Here is a 22,204-nt window from a genome sequence, read left to right as displayed (position 1 = left end):
GCCACCACACCTGGCCCTTTTTATTAAAAGTGCTCCACTTTCTTCTGGCCTCCATGATTTCATATCATAGTTTCAGATCTGCTGTTTGAATTGGTATTCCTTTACAAGTGATGTTTTCTCTGTGTTTTGAAGTTATTTTTGTTGTCAGCAGGATCTAGAAGTTTAATTATGTCCTCAAATTTGCTAATTCTGTTTTTCTTTTATCTACAATATTTAAATAGTCCATTCAGTAAGGTTTGTTTCAGTTTTTGCATTTTTCATTTGCATATTTTACATTTGGTTCATTTTAATTACTTTTTTTTTGCCTCTGAGATTTAAAATTCTTCATTGATTTTAAGAGAATTTGTAATGTTTTAAGAAATACTTTTATGAAAGAGATTGAGGAAGACTATAGAAAGTGGAGAGATCTCCCATGCTCATGGATTGGTAGAATCAACATAGTAAAAATGTCGATACTCCCCAAAGTAATCTACATGTTTAATGCAATTCCCATCAAAATTCCAATGACATTCATTAAAGAGATTGAAAAATCTACTGTGAAATTTATATGGAAACACAAGAGGCCACGAATAGCCAAGGCAATACTCAGTCAAAAGAACAATGCAGGAGGTATCACAATACCTGACTTCAAACTATATTACAAAGCAATAACAATAAAAACAGCATGGTACTGGCACAAAAACAGACGTGAAGACCAGTGGAACAGAATAGAGGATCCAGATATGAAGCCACATAACTATAAGCAACTTATCTTTGACAAAGGAGCTAAAAATATACGATGGAGAAATAGCAGCCTCTTCAACAAAAACTGCTGGGAAAACTGGTTAGCAGTCTGCAAAAAACTGAAACTAGACCCATGTATATCACCCTATACCAAGATTAACTCAAAATGGATCAAGGATCTTAATATCAGACCCCAAACTCTTAAGTTGATACAAGAAAGAGTAGGAAATACTCTGGAGTTAGTAGGTATAGGTAAGAACTTTCTCAATGAAACCCCAGCAGCACAGCAACTAAGAGATAGCATAGATAAATGGGACCTCATAAAACTAAAAAGCTTCTGTTCATCAAAAGAAATGGTCTCTAAACTGAAGAGAACACCCACAGAGTGGGAGAAAATATTTGCCAACTATACATCAGACAAAGGACTGATAACCAGAATATACAGGGAACTTAAAAAACTAAATTCTCCCAAAACTAATGAACCAATAAAGAAATGGGCATGTGAACTAAACAGAACTTTCTCAAAAGAAGAAATTCAAATGGCCAGAAAACACATGAAAAAATGCTCACCATCTTTAGCAATAAAGGAAATGCAAATTAAAACCACACTAAGATTCCACCTCACCCCTGTTAGAACAGCCATCATCAGCAACACCACCAACAACAGGTGTTGGCGAGGATGTGGGGAAAAAGGAACCCTCTTACACTGTTGGTGGGAATGTAGACTAGTACAACCACTCTGGAAAAAAATTTGGAGGCTACTTAAAAAGCTGGACATCGATCTACCATTTGATCCAGCAATACCACTCTTGGGGATATACCCAAAAGACTGTTACTCCAGAGGCACCTGCACATCCATGTTTATTGCGGCACTATTCACAATAGCCAAGTTATGGAAACAGCCAAGATGTCCCAGCACAGACGAATGGATTAAGAAAATGTGGTATCTATACACAATGGAATTCTATGCAGCCATGAAGAAGAACGAAATGTTATCATTCGCTGGTAAATGGATGGAATTGGAGAACATCATTCTGAGTGAGGTTAGCCTGGCCCAAAAGACCAAAAATCGTATGTTCTCCCTCATATGTGGACATTAGATCAAGGGCAAACACAACAAGGGGATTGGGAAAAAAAATAAATAAAAAATACTTTTATGATGCATGCTTTAGCATGCTTGCTCTAGAATCTGATTCATACTGATATTAGCATCTGTTGATTGTCATTTTTGATTTGTGTTGCTTTTTTCCTGGTTCTTGCTTTGATAAGTGATTTCTGATTATATATTGGAATTTTGTATATCAGGAGATTTGGGTCCTCTCCTCATTCTGTGTCATTGTCTTATTGTTGCTAGGGTAGGGAATGTCATTGCTGATTGCTGGACCTCTCTGACACTAACCTGGTAGGAAAATCAGGTTGCTGCCTCTCTGCTTCTGTTCAGAAACAAAATAGCTCCCCACTCAGGCACTCTAGTGCTGCCCCAGCAGGGACACAGGGGAGTGGCCTGACTTTTGCTAGGTAGGGGTTGGATGGTCAGCTGCCTGCTCAGTCTCTTTGACATCCCTCCTCCCCTCCCCACACATACACAGTAGAATCAGGTCACTGTAGTCTTCTCCCTCACAGGATATAGAAAACTTGTTCCTGGCTAGGCGTTGCCTACACCTTCCAGCAAGGGAATTGGAATAAGACACCTAATTTCTCTGGGATGGGTTGAGGTGGAAGATAAACTCCCCACTGGTTCACTAAGACTGTGGAGGAGAAGGAAGGAGAGGGCTGTGCATGGCTTTCTGTTGATCTGTTTCCAGAGCAGGGCAGGTATTGCCAAAAATATTTTCTGTTAGGTGATATTCTTACTGTTTTTTTGGCTAGGGGAAGCAGGCTCTTCTTGGAGCTTTTCTGGGGCAGTTCTGGGCCAGAGGCTTCTAGAACACCCTATTGGAATCCATGAGAGGCAATAAGAAAATGGAGAAGTCTCACAGCCATATTGATCCTCAATCCACCAATCTCTAGGCGTCCACCTTCTTCTGCCCACCCTTGAGAGTCTTACTAGGCTTGTTTTTTGTTTTTAAAATTATGTCTAGTGAGTTTTATTTATAAAAGTGAAGACCTTAGAAGAATGGGGCTATCAGAAATTGAAAACCACTTTTAAACATTTCTTTTGACTTTTTGGAAAGGGATTTGAAAACATCTATGGATATTAACAGTACCCACTACTTTTCTTTTTTAAAATCAGACTTGCACTTATTATTTAGCAGCTACATCCAGTAGTATGTATTATTCAGGAGGTTTGCATGAGAATATTCAGTAGTGGTGAAGACCTGGAAATGTAGTTAATAGCCATTGGAATTAAAATGCTTCACAAAAGGATGGCATAGCTAAAATATAAATGATTCATGTGATTCACTTGGAGGGGTATTATGTGTAGGTAAGTGAAAAAATGAAAGGGTAGAGTTCTGTATAAATTGTGAAGATATTTTTGTAAAACAACAAACACAAATGGCAAAACACTTCTATTTGCATGTATTTGTATAAAAATCCATTAAAAGATGAACAGAAGAATAATACTGAATTGATTCTTTGAGGAGGGTGGGATAGATTTATCATCTCTATTAATTGTGTGTTTTGGTTATTATAAGAAATAATTCAGTCCTATAATTAAAAAAAATCTCATGAAGAAAAAGAAAGACTAAAAGATACATTAGTAACAGATACCAGTTGGTTTTAAAGGATTAATGGGATCTTTAAGGCAGGGAAAATTAAAAGTTCTTTAGACTTTGAGATACAATTTAGTAACAAATTATTCTCAGAAAGAAGTGGGCAGTACAGACTGTGGAAAATGGTTGGTGTTTGTTTCTTTTCATTTTTCAACCCCAGGTATTATGTTAGTGGGCATATAAGATGCAAGTTTGAATATAAAGGTGTGAAAACAGAGGCAGTCCAGAGAACTGTGAAGTTCTGTGTGGTAAGTTTATATGGAGAAGTGTTCTCCTCTCTGTATTCAAGCCTAAAACTCTACTCTCAGCTGGAATCCTGAGCAAATCTTGATGCTGCCATCTGCCTGACTACAACCCAAGCCTTGCATCAGGAAACCATGATAACTTTTGCTCTGTTATGCAGATATTCTTTCTTGTGTGCCATCACCACCATCAACCTTTTATGGATTAGATTTCAGCACATTTTCTATGATGTTAGCTTGCGAATCTATCTAGCATGAGACAGGCAATGAAATTGAGCTGTCAGGATCAGATAAAAATGATATGATAGCCCCCGAATGTCCACCTCTTTCTCCAAATGGCGTCATACTCATATTGAATATGACAGGTGATAAAATAGGGCTTTATGTGTCTCTAGAAATGATAACCCTTTTATAGAATGAATAGTCTTGTAACTTCATTGTATGGGTTTTCTGTGAGCCTGAAATGTCAGTGCCTCCTGATGGATCAGCTTTTCCTAGAGGCTTTTTCTTCCCTTCCCCATGGCATTGCTATTAATATGGTAATCAGTGAAATAAAAAATGCTTTGATCTTAAAAGAAAGATTTTTTTTTAAAAGAAGTATTTACTCTGGATAATTGGTTAACTGTGTGGGAAAAACTTATTTTCTCTGCTTATACCATACAAAAGTCAATTCCAGATGGATTAAAGAATTATATATCCCAAAGAAACCATAAACTGCTGGAAGAAAATATGTTTAAATATGGACAAAGACAGTTGTTCTGAGTAAAAGGCAATGAAAAAAACTGTAAAAGGAAATGCTGGAAGTTGGGCTATATATAAATTAGAAACTTTTATATCACTTAAAAATCATAAATAAAGCTTACATGCTAAAACTTCATAAATTTTTTCATCAGATATAATCTCTGTACTCTAGAAAGATTCGACATGATAATAGATATTTAGTCTCATGAATATCTGAAGAAGTACAAATGAAGCACCAACCAAATACTATTTCTATCCACTGCATTGTCAAGGTGATTAAAGCACAACCTCTGTTTTATATCCAAAGTGTAGATACATCTTTTCATCCTGCTGATGAGGCATTTTGTGTTGTGTCTTATATTATATTACAAATACTATGATCCAGAATTTCTACTGTTATAAATGAACTTGAATCACAGGTTTATACTTTTCTAGGGGTGAAAAGCACCTGAAAGATGTGAATTCCCAGGGACCCTGATTTTCTTGGTTGTTGAGGTTTTCACAACTTTAGTCCTGGATATGGCAGTACTTAGAACCTCCCCAGAGAATTCTTGGAATTCTAGTCTCCCTTCCACACTGGTGAGCTGCAGTCCTGTTTGCCCTTAGTAGTCACTATCACTCATTCTAGCCAGCGGACTAACTCTGCATTCCCTAGAGTGGCTTTCCACTTTATGTAGTCGTTGTTCATGTGGTCCTTGTGTCCTCTTGGTGGAAACTTTCCTTCCTGGGACACAGTCCTGAAGAGCTCAGAGTCATGGAGACGGAAGCAAAGGTATTAACAGCATACACCTCAGTTCTCAACCCCGTGTGTTTTGACTACTTCGACTCTGGGAGAGACAGTAGCATGTATTTGGGTTGCTGATTCAGAGCATATACTTCATGTTGTAAGATAGAACTCAATAATATTTCAGCATTTTCCCTAGCTGGCACCATGACTGAGTTTTCAGCACACTCTTTATCCTTTCTGGTAAGTCAAGTGCTTCTAGATGAGGGAGTGCTTGCTAAGATTGAATTTTGTGGGCTTGAGCCCCTTACCACACCTTTTTTTCCTATCAATAAGTCAATTAATATCTCTTTCTCTCTCTCTCTCTCTCTCTCTCTCTCTCTTTCGGCTTGAATTCAGGGCCTCACACTTGGTAGGCACGTACTCTCTCACTTGAGCCACTCCTCCAGCCCAAACTCTAATATTTTTTTTTTGGTGGGGGGACTGGGATTTGAAATCAGAGCTTCACATTTGCAAAGCAGGCTCTCTACTGCTTCAGCCATACCTTCTCAATAAATTTCTTGAAAAGAGATATTGTTGGTAAATAAGGTATTTCTTAAGTCTACGCTGGGCAGGAAAAGCATTATCTAGAATATGCCTTTAATCTGGGGAGGGGAATAGTTTCTGCCCCTTCCACAAACCAACTTGTTACCAGGTAATGGGTTGGTCTCCCCAGGTAGTGGGAGCACATGAGGCAGCATTGGCTCTTCTTGTTGGTTAGAGTGCCAGTTTCTAGGTAATCATGGGTAGAAACATTCCTTTTGTGCAGCTAATGGGTTGCCCCCATCTTTGCCCACTTTGGCCCTTTGGTACGTGGACCCATTGAGCCATCACTAGGTGGCTGGGGAAGGAGTCTTGAGTGACACCTGCATAATATATGTCCTTTTGTCTGCCTGATTATTGAGAGTCTCCTGTGTCATGGGTGCTTTTTAGTGAACATCTGCATTGTTTATAAATGTCTTCATGCTTCTTGCCCACTAAGAGGACTGTCCACAAACCTGTTTCTTCCAACTTCTTGTTACCAGTCTTGAAACTTTTCTAAGTCTCTGACGATCCCACTAAACTGTTAACCAGTGTCCATGAATCAGCATGCACCTGTAGTTCTAGCTGTGTCTCAGTTTAAACACAGGATACAACAAACTGTTGTTTGGAAGTTCTATTCACTGGCTAATGTGAAGGGGCACTTCTATTTAAGATTTTAATGCAGCAGTCCACTTCCATTGGTTCCCATGTATTGTGTGGCAACCACATTCAATGCCTTTCTTTGTTAGTCAACTGGTCATAAGTAATTCTTAACCAGAATTTGAGGGGCAGCAGTGCAGGCAGTGTGTTGAAGGAATCTAAACCACCTCCTCATGCAATGTGTAATTTCTGGCCCTGTCCAAGTGCATTCTCTTAGACTGATGATGGGTCAGTGCTGTGTATGGTCAACCTAGTCGTTTGCGAGTCAGGTTACTGATAGGTGACTCAGATCACACAATCACTTGTTTTCACTAACTATGTGCTCATTCTTTATGAGAGGCTGTCTCTGAAAAGAATAGTGACCCTCAGAAGGGATTGTGCCTCCGCTCTACAAGCCCAAAGGTTGGTGTTGTCTCTGTGTCAATGCTTCCCTGGCATTCCATTTGCTGCAGACACTCAGAGTAGCACTAGATGTGCCGGGTCATAAGGCTCAAGTGGCAGAGCCATTCATACTGTGACTTTGAATTGCTGCAGAGACTTTATTCATTCTATCTCCATCCAAAACTAGCCCTTTAAGAGGGTCTCAGAAAAGTGACCAAGAAGAACACATCTAAAGTGGTATGTATTGCCACCTCAGTCCACAAAATTCTACCAAGTGTTGTGTTTCTTTTGACCATAGTTGCTAGAAGGTACATAACTGACCTGGTATGCTATCTGTACCACTGAGGTGGTAAGCCTCTGAATTTTTATGGGGTTTATCTGCCTCTCTCATTACCTACTAAGCCCACTGAAGTACCTGTTGTTGATTGATGACTCTCCTCAGGTCCCATCAGATTCATGTCATCAAAACAGTGTACAAGGGTAATGTTTGGAAATAGATTTTTGCACACTGGTTGATGGCCTAGGGTCGGGTGTGGGGCTAGCTCTGCAGCAAGGCAGTAAACATGATGTGTTCACCTCGATGACTAAAGGCAAAAACATGCTGGTGGTTCTTCCATGACCTGCTGTTCTCTTCACATAGAAAACAAAAAGGCTTTTTCCAATTTGCACCTCTTCAGTTTCTGTTAGTATGATTTCCATGGCTTGCTTTTCTATTGATGTGATTTACTATCCTGGTAGGGAGGGGCGTTCCACACTTCCATTTGTCTCTTCTTATCATACTAGACCTCACGTCACAGGCCACATAGCCAGGGTAGGGATTCTGCTAGTTGCTGAGTGTGTCCTGGTTATAGAATTAGAAGGCAAAGAACCAATCAGAGTGGGTCCATACATGTACTGGGGTCACTGTAATTTGGATTTGGGACAGAAGCCCATTTATCACCTGGCCACCAAAAGCTGAGAGACAAAAGCTTTAATTACAACTGGAGGTTTTCAATCAGACAGTGAATTTGCTGAGGATTCTGGCAGGAGAGGGAAGAGAGGGAAAGGGCCTCCCATATTTAAAGCCAGTTGTTGCTGCACGGGAGAAACAACAGTTACAAGTTAAAGAACCTGTGGTAGACAGACAAAAAGAGGCTTCTAGTAGAGTGAAACAAAAGTGTGGTGTTTTGATTCTCTGGAATTAATGTGGCTACAGAAAGAACTGGTGTGGAGTTGTCCAGCGTGAGTCCAATGGGATGTATGGCGAGAGTGTTCGTCTCATTCCTGTAGTAGTGGAGGAGTCTGGTGGCAGGTGCAGACAGCTCAGTGTGAGATGGGTGAGGCTGCTCTAGGAATAGGGACAGAAGGCTGATGGCGTCTAGTCTGGATTAAGGTAAAGTAAGGAGAATGAGACCTTCTTAACACCCACACAACACTACAGATGTGCCGTTGTCCCCATGGTAAACAACTGGATGTCCCAGCAGTCAGTTGTTTTCTCTGTTTCTCCTCTTTGACTGCACATTTGTCACTGCTAGTTGCTTGTCCTGCTTCCTCCCACTCTCCTCTATTAGCTGTGCTGATACCAGATGAATATTCCTCAAATGCCACTTCTGTCCAAGAGTTTCTTAAAATGTTTTCTTTCCTTTAGTCTCTCTGTGATCCCTCTCTTTTTAGTTAGCATGACCATTGTTAACAGGTTTGCTGGCATTCAGTTCTTTTAAAAAATTGTTTGCAGCTTGGAAATGTATCTCTTCTTATGAGTCATAAATCTGAATTTGTCTCATTTCCCTGCCATTTTGGGATTGGGATGCTGCTGGGTTCTGTCTCTAACCCTGGCTTTGCTTTCGTGTGCACTTGGACTGGCTCTTAATGCACTTAATCTGTACTGTTGCCTTTAAGAAACTGTTTGAAAATCCTGGGTATGGGTATGAGTGGTATAATTTCCTGTTTTTAGGGCTAATGAGACTTTGCAGTAAGTATATGTAAAAAGGGGACATAAAATGGTCAGATTCAACTTGTCAACTTGAACTGGAATTTACTTTTATGGTTTTAGACTTCATAGTAGGTCTCTGCTTTCTTCCCAACCTGTCTTCTCTCTGCTGGTTCTCCCTTTTTATGTTTCAATTCTGTATTCTCATATTCTCTCTCTCTCTCCCTCTCTTCTCTCCCTTCCCTCCTCTTCCTTCCTCCCTCCTTTCCTTTCTCCCTGTCTCCCTTCCTTTCTCTCTCTCTTTTCTCTCTTCTCTCTCTTTTCTCTCTTCTCTTTCTCTTTTCTCTCTTCTCTTTCTCTTTTCTCTCTTCTCTTTCTCCCCTCCCTCCACTGTCCTAAAGTGATTCCATACCATTGTGGACTTCAAATACTACTTGTGTTTTGATATGTGCTTGCACAACCTTTCCTACACTTTGGGCTTATAGTATCTTAGCATTCAATTGGCTGTCCAAAGAGGGATCTAAAATCTACCATGTGCACACCAAGTGTACTTCCAATCTTGGTCCTTACTACCAGACTTGCCTACTTCAGTAACCTTCAGAAGTGCTCAAACCTCCAAGCGACCAATGTGCTTCCTTCTTCTCACTAGTCTAGTTCCTCAGCAGAGCATATAGTCTCTTCCGGGTGTCCCCTCCCCCTGCTTGCCTATTTTTTCTATCTGAATAACCCCACCATACCCACAGTATCTCTTCTTGGCTGTTACACTGGCCTTCTAAGTATTTCCCTGCTTCAGATTGAGTAGTCAACCTAGATCCTTCTTCAGTTCAGACTGCACTCCAGCTTCCCACATGACAGCCAAACTTGATGTCTAATAATGACTTCTACCCGAGGCTTTCTATTCTAGTGGATTTACCTAGATTATCTCAGTTAGTGGCAGTACAATGTTTCCAGTCACTTAGTTGTATGGAGTTGTTTTTGACTCCTCTCAAAAACTGACTATGAAAGATTATGTCTTTCATAGTCAGTCAACAGCAGATCTAATTATTTGTACCTTGAAATATCCAGTCTCATCAGATGACAGTAATTTCACATCTGAACTGTAACACTTCCTTTCTACCCTTCTCCAGTCTGCCCTCTCACAGGATCAGAACACTCACTACTCTTTCAGCCAGACATCAGATCAGGCACTCCTTCCGTTGAGAGTAAGATCCAGGACTCCTCCATGCTCTCCAGGCCTTTGGTGTATGCAGCCTGCTTCCTTACATGTATACCTTGCACCCGTGCTGGCCTTTGGGATGGTGCATGTGCCTTCCCAGTTGCCTGGAGTGTTCTGCCCTTCTTCCACATGCTGGCTTCTTCATTCTTTCTGGCCTCTGCTTAAATTACCTCTTCTCTGAGTGGTCTTCTCTGACAAAGGACTCATCTTTTTCTTGCTTTGGTTTTTCTCCACAGGACTTAAAACCACCGAAGTCATTTTCTAGATATCTGTTACTTATGTTTCTTTGCACTAGAATATACCTTCCACACACTATACCCATAATGAGCTAGTAAAATGCTCATCACATAGTAGACCCTAAGTGTTCACTGAATGAATAAACCAACACCATCATCCCGTGCTCACTGAACCCACTTTGCTATAGGCATTGCCCTGCTGCATGTATCAGAGATATAAACAGCACAGGACTTGGTGAGTTTGGCTGAGAAGCATGGAATTACAGCAGGAAGCATGGAATTACAGCAGGAAGCATGGAATTACAGCAGGAAGGCATTACAGAAGGTAGAGGATGGAAGCATAAAGGTTAATGTGTGTGGAGTGAGCATAGAGGGTTACTATGAAGGCAAAAGTAAGAAAAAAGTGTATCAGAGAACTGTAAAATACAGTAACTGAAAGCAAGAACACAATGGATTGGGTTAACAGCAGGTTAGTACTGGCTGTATAGACAGTGTACTGGAGGTGTCTGGGACCAAGTAAAGTAAGCAGGATGAAAAACACAGATGTACAGAGATGTAGGGGATGTGTTGGGGAAATGGCTTATAGAACAAGTGGTGCTGAGTCATGAGAGTGTCAGTAGAGGGAAAAGACTTTACCTGTGAGTTACACTGTTCCCGACAATCAATCTAGATGGAGTACATATTTCAATGCAAAAAAGTGAAACAAATATGAAGCTCCTGGTAGACCTTGGGGTAGACCAGGATTTTTAACAGGACACAAAAGCGCTGTGATGAATGAAGAGAGACATTGATAGACTGGACTACCCTAAAATCAGGAGCTTCTGTCACACTGAAAGACAGAGTACAAAGATAAGCCACAGGGGGCAGGCATTTGTCACTTCCAGTCCTCAGTGAGCTCTTAGCCAGAATACACAAAGAACTGCTCCATCAAGGAGAGGGGCAGATGACCCAGTAGGAAAAGGAGCACAAGGGTTAGGTGGCATTTACAAAAGTGGTGATCTCCAGTAGCCAAAATGCATAAGATGCTCTGTGATCACAGCCATTCTGGTAGGTATGTACTGGGACCTTCTTGTGGTTGAGCTGAATGTTCCTGGTGACACTGCTCAAATGTTTCCCATTTTCTTTGTCAAATGTGAATTCTCTTGGTAAATCCTGTCCTGTTTGTAAAGCCAATTTATCCCACTATAGCAGTGAAAACACACCTTGTGATGGGGATGGGAGGATGGGATGTGGTGCAGAGGTGGAGCATAGCTCAGGGTTGGCAGGGTATGGTTTTGGATCCCATCAGTCTCTTACTTTTCCTGGCAGAGGTGATGGATATTTTCTTATGTGCCATCAGTCTGTAGTAGTGTTTTAAAATGATGCAAATAGCTTTTGCCTTAAGGAAAAGGTATTTTAAACTATGGTAATTAAGCAACACATTATTAGGTTTTATGATGGGTAATTTAGAAACACTACAGAGATAGTTGGGGGAGATTTTCTTTTTCTTCTTTTTAAAAATCTGACTACCAAAAGATAGACAATGCCATTTTGTCTATTCTCTGTTTTGGGGATACCTATTGTTGATTCAGAGGATTTCCTGGAACAGGGAGAAAAACCCTGTTGAATCATTTCAATCCCTGTGTGGATTAAAGCAGTCAAGGCTTATTGGTGCCCTAGTGCTTTCTAGAAGAAAATGTAAATCCTGTCTGGAGAAATCTAAGTGTGGTCCTCAAATGTCTCTCTATTTCGTATGTAGTCTGAAACTCAATAGAAGCTAATCAGGCCTAGGAGGAGATAAGACAGTATGATTAACACAACAACAACAAACCAAGATAAGTAGTATCCACATGAGACACAGAGAATGGAATTATTATATATGTTTCCAATAGCAACTAACATATTCAAAGAATTTGAAAGATCAAGGATTTCAGTGGAAAACTAGAACTGTGAAAAAAATTACAAAAATGGAGCTGGGCACAGTGGCTCATACCTATAATCCCATCTACTTGAGATGCAGAGATTAGGAGGATCTAGGTTCCAGGCCAGACTGGGCAAAAAGTTAGTGAGACCCTGTCTCAATCAATAAGGTAGATGTGATGTTGCATACCTGTAACTTCAGCTATGTGGGAGGAATAGGTAGGAGGATCAGTGTCTGAGGACAGCCCCAAGCAAAAACTCAAAACCCTATCTGAAAAATACTTTAAAGCAAAAATGGCTGGAATTGTAGCTCAAGTTGATAGAATACTTGCCTAGCAAGCACAGGGCCCTGGAGTTCAAGCCCCAGTCAGTACCATTAAAAAAAAAAATTATATTAGAGAACTGCAAAATACAGTAAATGAAAGTAAGAACTTTGTAGATTGGGTTAACAGCAGGTTAGACCTGGCTGGGTAGAGTGTTAGTGTATTGTAGTTGTCTGGGACCAGTAAAGTGGAAGGGATGAAAAACACAGAAGTGCAGAAAAGGTGTGGGGGAAGTGCTGGGAAAATGGTTTATAGAATGAGTGGTGCTTGGTCCATCATATTGAAAGAATACAAAGAAAAGCTGCAGAGTAAGGCAGGCATCTATCACCTCCAGTCCTCATGAACTCTTAACCAGAATACACAAAGAACTGCTCCATCATGGAGAGGGGCAGATGACCCAGTAGGAAAAGGAGCACAAGGCTTAGATGACATTTACAAAAGTGGTCATCTCCATTGGCCAGTCAGCATAAGATGTTCCACCCTGTTGTCCCCAGGAACATTCAGCTTAACCACCAGGAGAACCCAGTGCACACCCACCAGAATGGTTGTGTCCTGGATAGTACAGGATTGGGCAGGGATGTAAAGCACCTGGAATTGTAACACCTATCTGTCAGAGTACAAATTGCCACAATAACCACTTTGGAAAACTGATGGGCAATGTCAAACTGAACCTAGGCATGCCTCGTGACCTGGCAATTTCTCTTCTGTATAGCCTGAGATAACCCAGGTCAAAAGAATGGAGAGAGGAGAGTAATAGGCCTTGTATTAGTCTTGATAACTTTGAGATCTAGAAGCATGAACTAGCAAAAGACACAGAGAACAAGCAGAGGAACTGAAGAAGTGTGATGTCAGAGAATGGATAGATGAGCAGGAGCCACACCAAGGTTGAGTACTGCTGACCCCTCAAGACAGATAGCCATGGTGTGCTGTCAGGAAGGGTGTTGGTGACCATTGAGAGCGGTGGAGTGAGAGGGAGATGGGGGAGGACCAAGCAAAAATAGATTAAACAGTGAAGGTGGGATATGCAGATCTCCATTTTAGAGACCTGACAGAGAAGGGAATGAGAGGCAGCAGGGCGGCTAGTAGAGGATCCCAAAAAGTATTTTAGTAAGTGTGAGAGAGTGACTACATAAAGGAAAATGATCAATTGACAGTTTCAAGGTTCTGAGAAGGTGGAAGGGAATAGATAGATCCACAGCCCAGAGGGAAGCGGGGAGAGATCCATCATTGTGAGGCAAGAGAGATGCCAGGATGGATGCACCATTGGTATGTGGATGGAGACTCGGGGAAGGGTGGCTTTCTATATGTAGCTTTCAGTTTTCTGTGTACAGTACCAGGCACAGTCACTCACTGAGAGTCTCGCCAAGGGTCAGGGATTTAAAAAATTTATTAGCATATAATAGTTTTACATTGTGATATTTACATATGTGCTTATAAAATATCTAGGTTAGATTTTTATCCTCCCCTTTTCCCCTTCTTAGAACAATTTCAACAAGTTTCATTCTTCTATTTTAATATATGGATACAAAATTCATTCACCATATTCACCCATATTCCCTCTTTCCTTATGCCCACTTCTCCCACTGGTACCCACCCCTGGAAAAGACCTATTTTCCCTCCTGCCCTTCATGTTTTTAAAGTGTAAAGTGATAGTCCAAGGGGGTTTCACCTTCGTACTTTAGGCCTGTATATATCAGGCTTTAATCAAACTAACCTCCTCCCTTCATTACTTATTCTCTATCACCATACTCCCCTAATATTCAATAGATTGCTGTATATAATACATTATATTATATTCATATATAGATAGGTGGTTTCAATAGTTTTCATTCTCTATAATTTATAGAGGTTAGGGATTTGAAGAGAAGAAATATTTGAAAGTATACTGTATGCATAAGTTGATAAGGAAATGTAGTTAGAATACTGCTCTCCAAGTCATTCAGTATTGGAGTTAGATGCTTATAGTGGGGTGAGTCTGCTCCATGTGTACAAAATGAAGATTCTCACCTAGAATTCATTGTGGGTGGAAGAAGAAGAAAGACTATAGAGTATAATGCAGTGATGGCTGGTGGATACAGCTACCATGTAGCTTGGCTATCCTACTAGGTTTCATGTGTCAAAATTTAATCTCCATTTGGAAAAGGTAAAAATTTAATTTGACTATGGTGTGTAGAGGTGGGACCTTTGGGAAGTGATTGAGATTAGATAAAATCATTAGGGTGAAGTCCCCATCATTGAGTCCTGATGACTTTATAAGAAGAGGGAGACAGGGTCTGGGTGCAGTGATTCATACCTGTAACTTCAGCTTCTTGGGAGGTGGAGATTGGTAAGGTCAAGGTTGTAAGGCCAGCCTGGACAATAAGTTAGCAAGTCCCCATATCAACAAATAAGCTGGATGTGGTGTTTCATGTCTACAACCCCAGCTATGTGGGAGGCATAGGTAGGTAGATTTCATGAGGTTGACCCTGAGCAAAAGTGCAAAATCCTATCTGGAAAAAAACCCCCAAAACTTAGTGGCTCAAGTGGTGTAGTGCTTGTCTAGCAAGCATGTGTTCAAACCTCAGTATTGCCAAGGGGGAAAAAGGAGGGAAAGAGCTGGACTTGGTATGTATGCCTGTAATCCCAGCCCTTGGAAGGCTGGAAGATCATACACATTTGAAGCCAGCCCAGGCTACGTAGTATAACCCCATTTCAAAAAAAACACAAAAAAATGGTAATAAAAATCAAAGAAAAGAGAGAGAGGCGAGACAGGCACATAATAGGTGTCTGTCTCTTGCCATGTGACACTGTATGGCACATCAGGACTCTGCCCAGACTTAGCCCTTTAACTGGCAAAACTGGGAGATAAATCAACCTTTTGTCTTCATAAGTAACCTGGCTCAGCTATTTTATTGCAGTAATATAAAATAATCATGTAACCAATTGTGAAGAAAGTGGAGAAAAGAAAGGGCTGATAGATTGAGAGGAAGCGTCGTGCATTCAATGAGTAGACATTCCTGGGAACTCGAGGAGCTATCCCAGTGGGAGAACTTGAGTGAGTAAGTCAGAGGGAGTGTGTGGAGTATTTATTTTGGAAACAATGCAGTTAGGTGTCAGAATATTTAATTTTGGAAAATCAGTCCTACAGATGGGGAAGCTAGCCTAGGAGATGCCGAGCAATCCACTTTGGGAAACAGAAAAGGACGAAGATGGATCTCCTTGATCCTAGCCTTTTCTGGTCCCAATCCTTGGTTGGGCTGCTAAAGTTAGGGCCAGCTAATTTAGATGTTGGAATCACAGCCATTCTCTGGGTGGCCCAACGCTGCGGTGACAGTGTGCTGTGCTGCAGGCCCCTAGGTGCCCCATTCAGTTCATTGTGACTTAGATGACTGATGTTTTTGGAGTCCACTTGCATGAAAGAGAGGGGTTCTCATTCTTCTGTGATTTGTTCATTATCAAAAAATTTTGTGGTCTGAGTTTTCAAGTAGTATTGATTCATTTTTTGCTGACTCCTCAATATTCTGTCTGCATTTAAACTACAGTCATATATTTGTAAGAGTGAGACCAGGTCTGCCGTCAGTGACTAGATCAGATGATGTTGAATGATTCAGAACCAAGGATAACTTCCTGGTTTGGGTTCATCCTTGCGTGTTCACTAATTGGGCTCCAAATAGTAATAAACAGAAAGACAAACACATTAGAGAGCCACAAAAATGCTGTGTCAAGATTTCAGTCCACCTTAAGTGGATTATGTGCAAAGCCACCTGTTTCCAGTTTTTAGTGGGAATTGGTTGGACATTCTCCCAGAAGTGAGAGTTCAGTGGGATGAGTGAGAACCACAGAAGTGGAGAGGTAGAAGATAGTGACCAGGAGGACTGCTGTAAAGGGACTCAGCAGACTCATCCTTTGGACAGTTGAGGGGGTGGGAAAGTGACTGGAGGGTCTGGCATCCTAACTTTGCAGCAGCATCCTAATGTCATCCAAGTGTCAGTCCAGTATGCTCGCTAGTTCTGGGTTGGAAACACTGGCCTCTAATATCGATGTGGTTAAAAGGCAAGTATTATAAAACTAAGAGACATGTGAAGTCCAGATTTGGGACAGTGTCCACTATCTATATCACCAGTGTTAAAATGAGACCTTTTCTTTGCATATCTGTACAGCGTAATTTGCTGAATCAATTATAATTTGTGGGAATCTCCTGGGGTTCCAAGCAAGTTTAAACTAGTGTCCAATGAAGTACATAACCTCGTGGCTCCTCTTTGAGTCCTGAAGCACCCCAGCTGTTTGTGCCCAGCCAGCTTTGTTTGCTGTCAGTTATCATCTGGAGGGTGTTGTCTTTTTCCATTGGCCAAAGGCATTGAAAATCATACTCTGACAGAGAAAGCCAAAGTTGCCTAATTGTTTTTTCTGCATAAACATTCTGAGCTTTCTAAGGCAGAAATGGACCGTGCCTGACAAGTCTCTATGAATTGCAGCATCAACATGATGGGACAGCGCCCTCTAGACACGTTCGCCTTGATGGCATTTTCAGACCAATGCCATCTACTGTCTTAGCATTGTGCTTTCCTGTTTGTAGGCTGGTGATGTATATCGAGAGGGACAGCAGAAAGACCACTCCAGGCAAGGAAAGGCAGAGTGGCAATGAATACTTGTCCAGGTGTTTGGATCTTCTCATCTGTCACATCGTGCAGGAACTGCCGCGAATCCTGGGTAAACCCAAGCCTTGTTCCCAAGGCCCCATGGCTGCCCCTTTCTGCCTCTTGGTTTTGGCACTGCTGCTTTTTAATCCTTGTTCTTGCAGACAAGTGCTGTGATACTTTTCTTGAAGGCATAGTTTGATGACTTAAAATTCGCTTTGTTATAATTATTTTTTATAATTACTTTGCATCAATGATATGATCGAGACATGAACAGCTAAATGTACATTGAGGCATTAGGTAAACTGTCAGTTTTAGAAAATAAAATAATTGCTTAAAATTATATTTATATGATTATTTGGGGTAATTTTTTTCAAGATTTGTCTCTGCCTACAGCTGAAGAAAATAACTTCCATTTGAAACTAGAGCCATCAATATATTTATTGTTAAAAGAACTTTAAAATATATAGATTTTAATTTAATAAATTGAAATGTTAAAATTTAATGTTAGAGAGTTTTGTCAGTTGGTTTAAAGTTCAAAGCTTGAAAAATTTTTTTGGCTTGGAAAAATTACATTTTAAGTTAAAATGTCTAATAAAGATTGGCAAAGGATGTTTATTACAGTTAAATCCACTATTTTATCTTTTGCAGAAATTAAAGTAATTCAAGGGAAGTGTACATAATGTAGTTTGAATCCCTTCTCATGCTTTTCCAGCAGATGTAGCTATAAACTGGAAGTACTATAAATGTTACATTTGATTTAAACCATCTAGAATGTATACTTATGACTCATAAATACAGATTACTGAATCAAAAAGATGAACATATCTTTATGACCCAACAGCAGCTCTTTTGCTCCTTACTAATAAGGATTTTTTTTTTTGGTCTGCCAGTAGTTGGCAGTAGAGTACCTATATTTTGGGCTGTATATATAATTTTTAACCTGTAGCCCGAAGGCTGTAATCTCACTTGGTAGCTGAGCTCCTTATTATTGGACCCATTCTGTTTTAGGATATGAAGATAAAATTCTGATGTTTACAAAGAAGTCTGATTCACCATGCAGTGAAAAGTTTTGGAAATTGATCTCTTTTTACTTCTGTCCTATTCTATTTTTTTTTTAAAACAAGTTGTGATTGAGCTATAATTTGTTCACTTATAATTTTGAATTTTTTTTCTGTTTACAAAAGTAATAGGTGGTCAGAGTTGAAGTTAGGAAAATACAAGCACAAATCCTGAAGCCACTGCTGTGCTATCATCATTGATAAATTCTATTTTTAATTTCTACATGAGAGGTTGATTTAATTCACAGTGTATGTGCAGAATTATCACATTTTGTCTCATAACACAGTGTATGTTATAATCTCAATATTTGTGAATAAAAAAGACACAGCATCTAACCATTTTGAATTGGAGATTAGTGACTTTCAAGTCCCATTAATAATCAGGCACCTATGGTTTTGCGGTCTTTTATCTGGATATGCCTCACAGGTGACATTCTCAATGTCCTGGCTACTGTGTCTGGCCGCAAACACCCATCAACGGTGCAAGGGAAGCAGCTGAAGATGTGCCTGCCCATGATGCCTGTGGTACTTCATCTGGTCACGTCACAGGTACTGAGCCACATCAACCAAGGCAAAACATTGTCATTTCTCTCTCGCTCGCTAAAATTGCCCATGGCTTTCAGGATTTAATCGGTGGCAATTCTCATCACACACAGGTGTTTCGACCTCAAGTTGTATCAGAAGAGTTTCTTTTCAGTTACGGAACTATTCTTGTGAGTAACACTTTTTTCATGTTTCTGCTAAAAATATAGCTATTTCTACCATTGGTGGAATTTGATGTCAATAAGAGGTAATTTAAAAATTCTAGTGGCATTTATTTGTCTCGAGGGAAGTGACCTTTTTATATTTTTTATCTATTGACTGTAATAAAATTTGACATTTGGAGAAAAATGCATTCTCTCCTGATAATGTATTTGTGCAGAGACAGCCCTAAGGAGGGTAAATAAGTTCAGAGAAACACTTCCTTAGATTTCAGTATTAAACGCCATGGCAAAATTTAAAGTAAAAGTGGTGAAAATGAAAGGCTAAGACTATATTCTCATTGGTTTTTTACATAGGTACACATGCAGCCATGTGTAGTATCTGGAAATGAAGGCATGTCTTGAAATAAAGCTCAGTTTAGTTTTTTTCTTTAGTTTAATCTTGATGATATAGGTGGAAATGAAAACCAAATCATCGTACTATCTTTCACACAATTTTTGCTCAAAAATAAAATCATCTTTTTGTTTAGGCTGTCTCATGAATTACATTTTTCTGTCTCCCTTCTCTGTCCACAGTCTTTTTTTTTTTTTTTTGGCAGAACCAGTGATTGAACTTCGTCCTTGTATTTGCTAGGCAGGCACTCTACTGCTCGAGCCACTCTGCTAGCCTCGCTGTCTGTCTGTCTGTCTGTCTCTAGAGCAAAGGAAAAGCTAAGGCATTTGTCACAGAGCATGTCCTGTCATACTTTGATACTTAAAATAAACTGAACTGAGATTTTTCAAAATGCCATAGAGGTCTCTAGTTAAAATGAAGTAGGCATCTCATTTTTTTTGTTATTTTGGAATAAAAAAGGGCAGCTACCCACAGGTAAGAATGTGATTTTCTGGAAGTTTCCTCATAAGGTGAAGCAGGATGTTTTAAACAATAGATGTTGAGTGGCAATGATTGCTTGTAGGAAGCAGTGAGTTCAGGCAGTGCCGTAGGGAAGATCCTTTTGTTCTCAATTTCACATCTTTAGCATTTTTTTCCTGTGATAATTTCACCCAAGTAGAGGAAGTTTAGGTATATTAAATGGAGAAGATGGTTGTTTGGCTCTGTTCAAGTCTTTTTCCTAGTTTGAATCGTGGCTTGTCCCCAAATCTCCTCATTTTTTTACTGTATCTGTTGGCCTCACCTGTGTATTCACCTTCCTTATCCTCAGCGTTGGGCATTGATGAAATCCTAGAAGAGAGAGTGACTTTCTGACCAACATTTAGGACATAGATTTAGTTACACATACAGCTCATGTGCACTTACTGTGAACTATTGAGAGTTGGACATTGCTTCTCAGAGCTGATTCATCATCTTCCCGGAAGTCATTAAAAACATTATGCAGGTGACTGTACCCTACACATATCATGGGGTACAGTGTTCTTGTTCCGTATCCTACAACCCTTAGAAAGTGAAAGCATTCATTTACTTTTGCTTAAGCAAAGGATTCCTAAACTTGAGAAGTTTTTAGGAGAGAGGGTTATATGGCTCTCAGAGTTCTGTAACCCAGTCCACAGCCCAGTGGTCTGGGACCTTCCAGAGCACAGTGTTTCTTCGTGCTGGTAACATGAGGAAATGGTCCATCTGTGTTTGGTCCATCTGCAGATAAATATATTATTTTCAGTATATCTGGGAGAATAGTTACTGTATTGTGGCAAGTATATTATCATTTTCTATTTTAAAATGTACCTTCAGTTGAGGTATTGAGACATGGCCCTCCTTTAACAGCTGCTGCCAGGACCTCTAGGGCTCTGTTGACCTGCCTGCCCTGGGTGGGTGTGGAGAGAGCGGTCAGGCTTGGTGTGTTCTCTGCTCTTTCACGGGGCCCTCAGGAGCAGGCTGAATAAGATCATGCTTCCATTGGCTTCGGTTTTCATAATGGCACCAGGGAGTGGTTTTTGACCTGTAGATTTTCTTTTCTTTTTTTTTTGGTAGAAAAATTCAGGATGCTTCTTACATATGGAGGCATGAGTTTAGAAATCAGGTTTACAAAAACATTTTTTTTTTCCTAAGTAAAATGAAGTTTTGATCTTATATTTAAAGAGACGACAGTTAGAAAACAATTTAGCAGGATTCTTTTAAACCATTATCAAGCTCTCAAATACTCCAGGCAAAAAAGGACTGCCTGGCTGCTAATTGCTATTTTCATGCATTATTTGTTATCATGCCCAAATCCCTCTCCCAAGGTCTCCTGTTCTCCATGTCTCCATGACCAGGCAGGTCTCTGGGGAAGTGTTGTAGGGACATTCTGCTATATATGTTGAAATTCTTTGGGGCCTCCATTGAACTGGGCTGAGAAACATAAAGTAATGACAGTAAGGAAGTATGTGAGAGAAACTATGATGTGTCTTCACTTAATATTTGTTGTATTTCTTTGTTCTTTTAAAAATGCTTTTGATTAATGAGCTGATGAAGAGGACTTGGTTGTATTTGGTTAGGTTCTGGCCTCATGAGTTTATAAAAGTACAGTGATTGTGTGGTGGTTGTAGTTTTCTACAAAAAGTAACTTAAGAAAGGACACACTTCCTGATCTCTGCAGATTTTTATTATAAGTGAATGTAGGTCTGTTGATAGAATTTGGCTTCTGTTGTAGATAAAGCAGAGATACTCACTGTTATGTTTTTGAAAACACAGTATGGAATGCTTACTTGTTGCCATTCAAATGTTTTTGCTGTGAGACTTTTTTTTTTTTTTTTGTTTTTTTGGTTTATTTTATTTTATTTTTTAATTTTATTATTCATATGTGCATACAAGGCTTGGTTCATTTCTCCCCCCTGTTCCCACCCCCTCCCTTACCACCCACTCCGCCCCCTCCTTCTCCCCTTCACCCCCTCAATACCCAGCAGAAACTATTTTGCCCTTATTTCTAATTTTGTTGTAGAGAGGGTATAAGCAATAATAGGAAGGAACAAGGGGTTTTGCTGGTTGAGATAAGGATAGCTATACAGGGAGGTGACTCACATTGATTTCCTGTGCGTGTGTGTTACCTTCTAGGTTAATTCTTTTTGATCTAACCTTTTCTCTAGTTCCGGGTCCCCTTTTCCTATTGGCCTCAGTTGCTTTTAGGGTATCTGCTTTAGTTTCTCTGCGTTAAAGGCAACAAATGCTAGCTAATTTTTTAGGTGTCTTACCTATCCACACCCCTCCCTTGTGTGCTCTCGCTTTTATCATGTGCTCAAAGTCCAATCCCATTGTTGTGTTTGCCCTCGATCTAATGTCCACATATGAGGGAGAACATACGATTTTTGGTCTTTTGGGCCAGGCTAACCTCACTCAGAATGATGTTCTCCAATTCCATCCATTTACCAGCGAATGATAACATTTCATTCTTCTTCATGGCTGCATAAAATTCCATTGTGTATAGATACCACATTTTCTTAATCCATTTGTCAGTGGTGGGGCATCTTGGCTATTTCCATAACTTGGCTATTGTGAATAGTGCCGCAATAAACATGGGTGTGCAGGT

At 40.1% G+C, this 22,204-nt stretch overlaps 1 protein-coding gene across 14 annotated transcripts in view; it reads left to right on the top strand.

The window, feature by feature from the left end:
- Ulk4 (unc-51 like kinase 4) overlaps positions 1 to 22,204 on the top strand; it is a 548,798-nt gene that overhangs the window by 168,180 nt on the left and 358,414 nt on the right. For all 14 annotated transcript variants that reach the window (XR_012443110.1, XR_012443108.1, XR_012443109.1 and 11 more), the window contains exons 23-25: positions 16,885 to 17,018; positions 18,434 to 18,555; positions 18,663 to 18,719. Coding sequence is in view for 9 of the 14 variants with exons in the window: in XM_074059105.1 (XP_073915206.1) it covers positions 16,885 to 17,018; positions 18,434 to 18,555; positions 18,663 to 18,719 (313 nt within the window). In the remaining 5 variants the exon portion in view is untranslated. The remainder of the gene's footprint in view (positions 1 to 16,884; positions 17,019 to 18,433; positions 18,556 to 18,662; positions 18,720 to 22,204) is intronic.

The sequence above is a fragment of the Castor canadensis genome, chromosome 17 (genome assembly GCF_047511655.1).
Source record: "Castor canadensis chromosome 17, mCasCan1.hap1v2, whole genome shotgun sequence".
Lineage (NCBI taxonomy): Eukaryota > Metazoa > Chordata > Mammalia > Rodentia > Castoridae > Castor > Castor canadensis.
The sequence above is the reverse complement of the archived record's forward strand: the minus strand, read 5'-3'. Positions and strand labels throughout refer to the sequence as shown.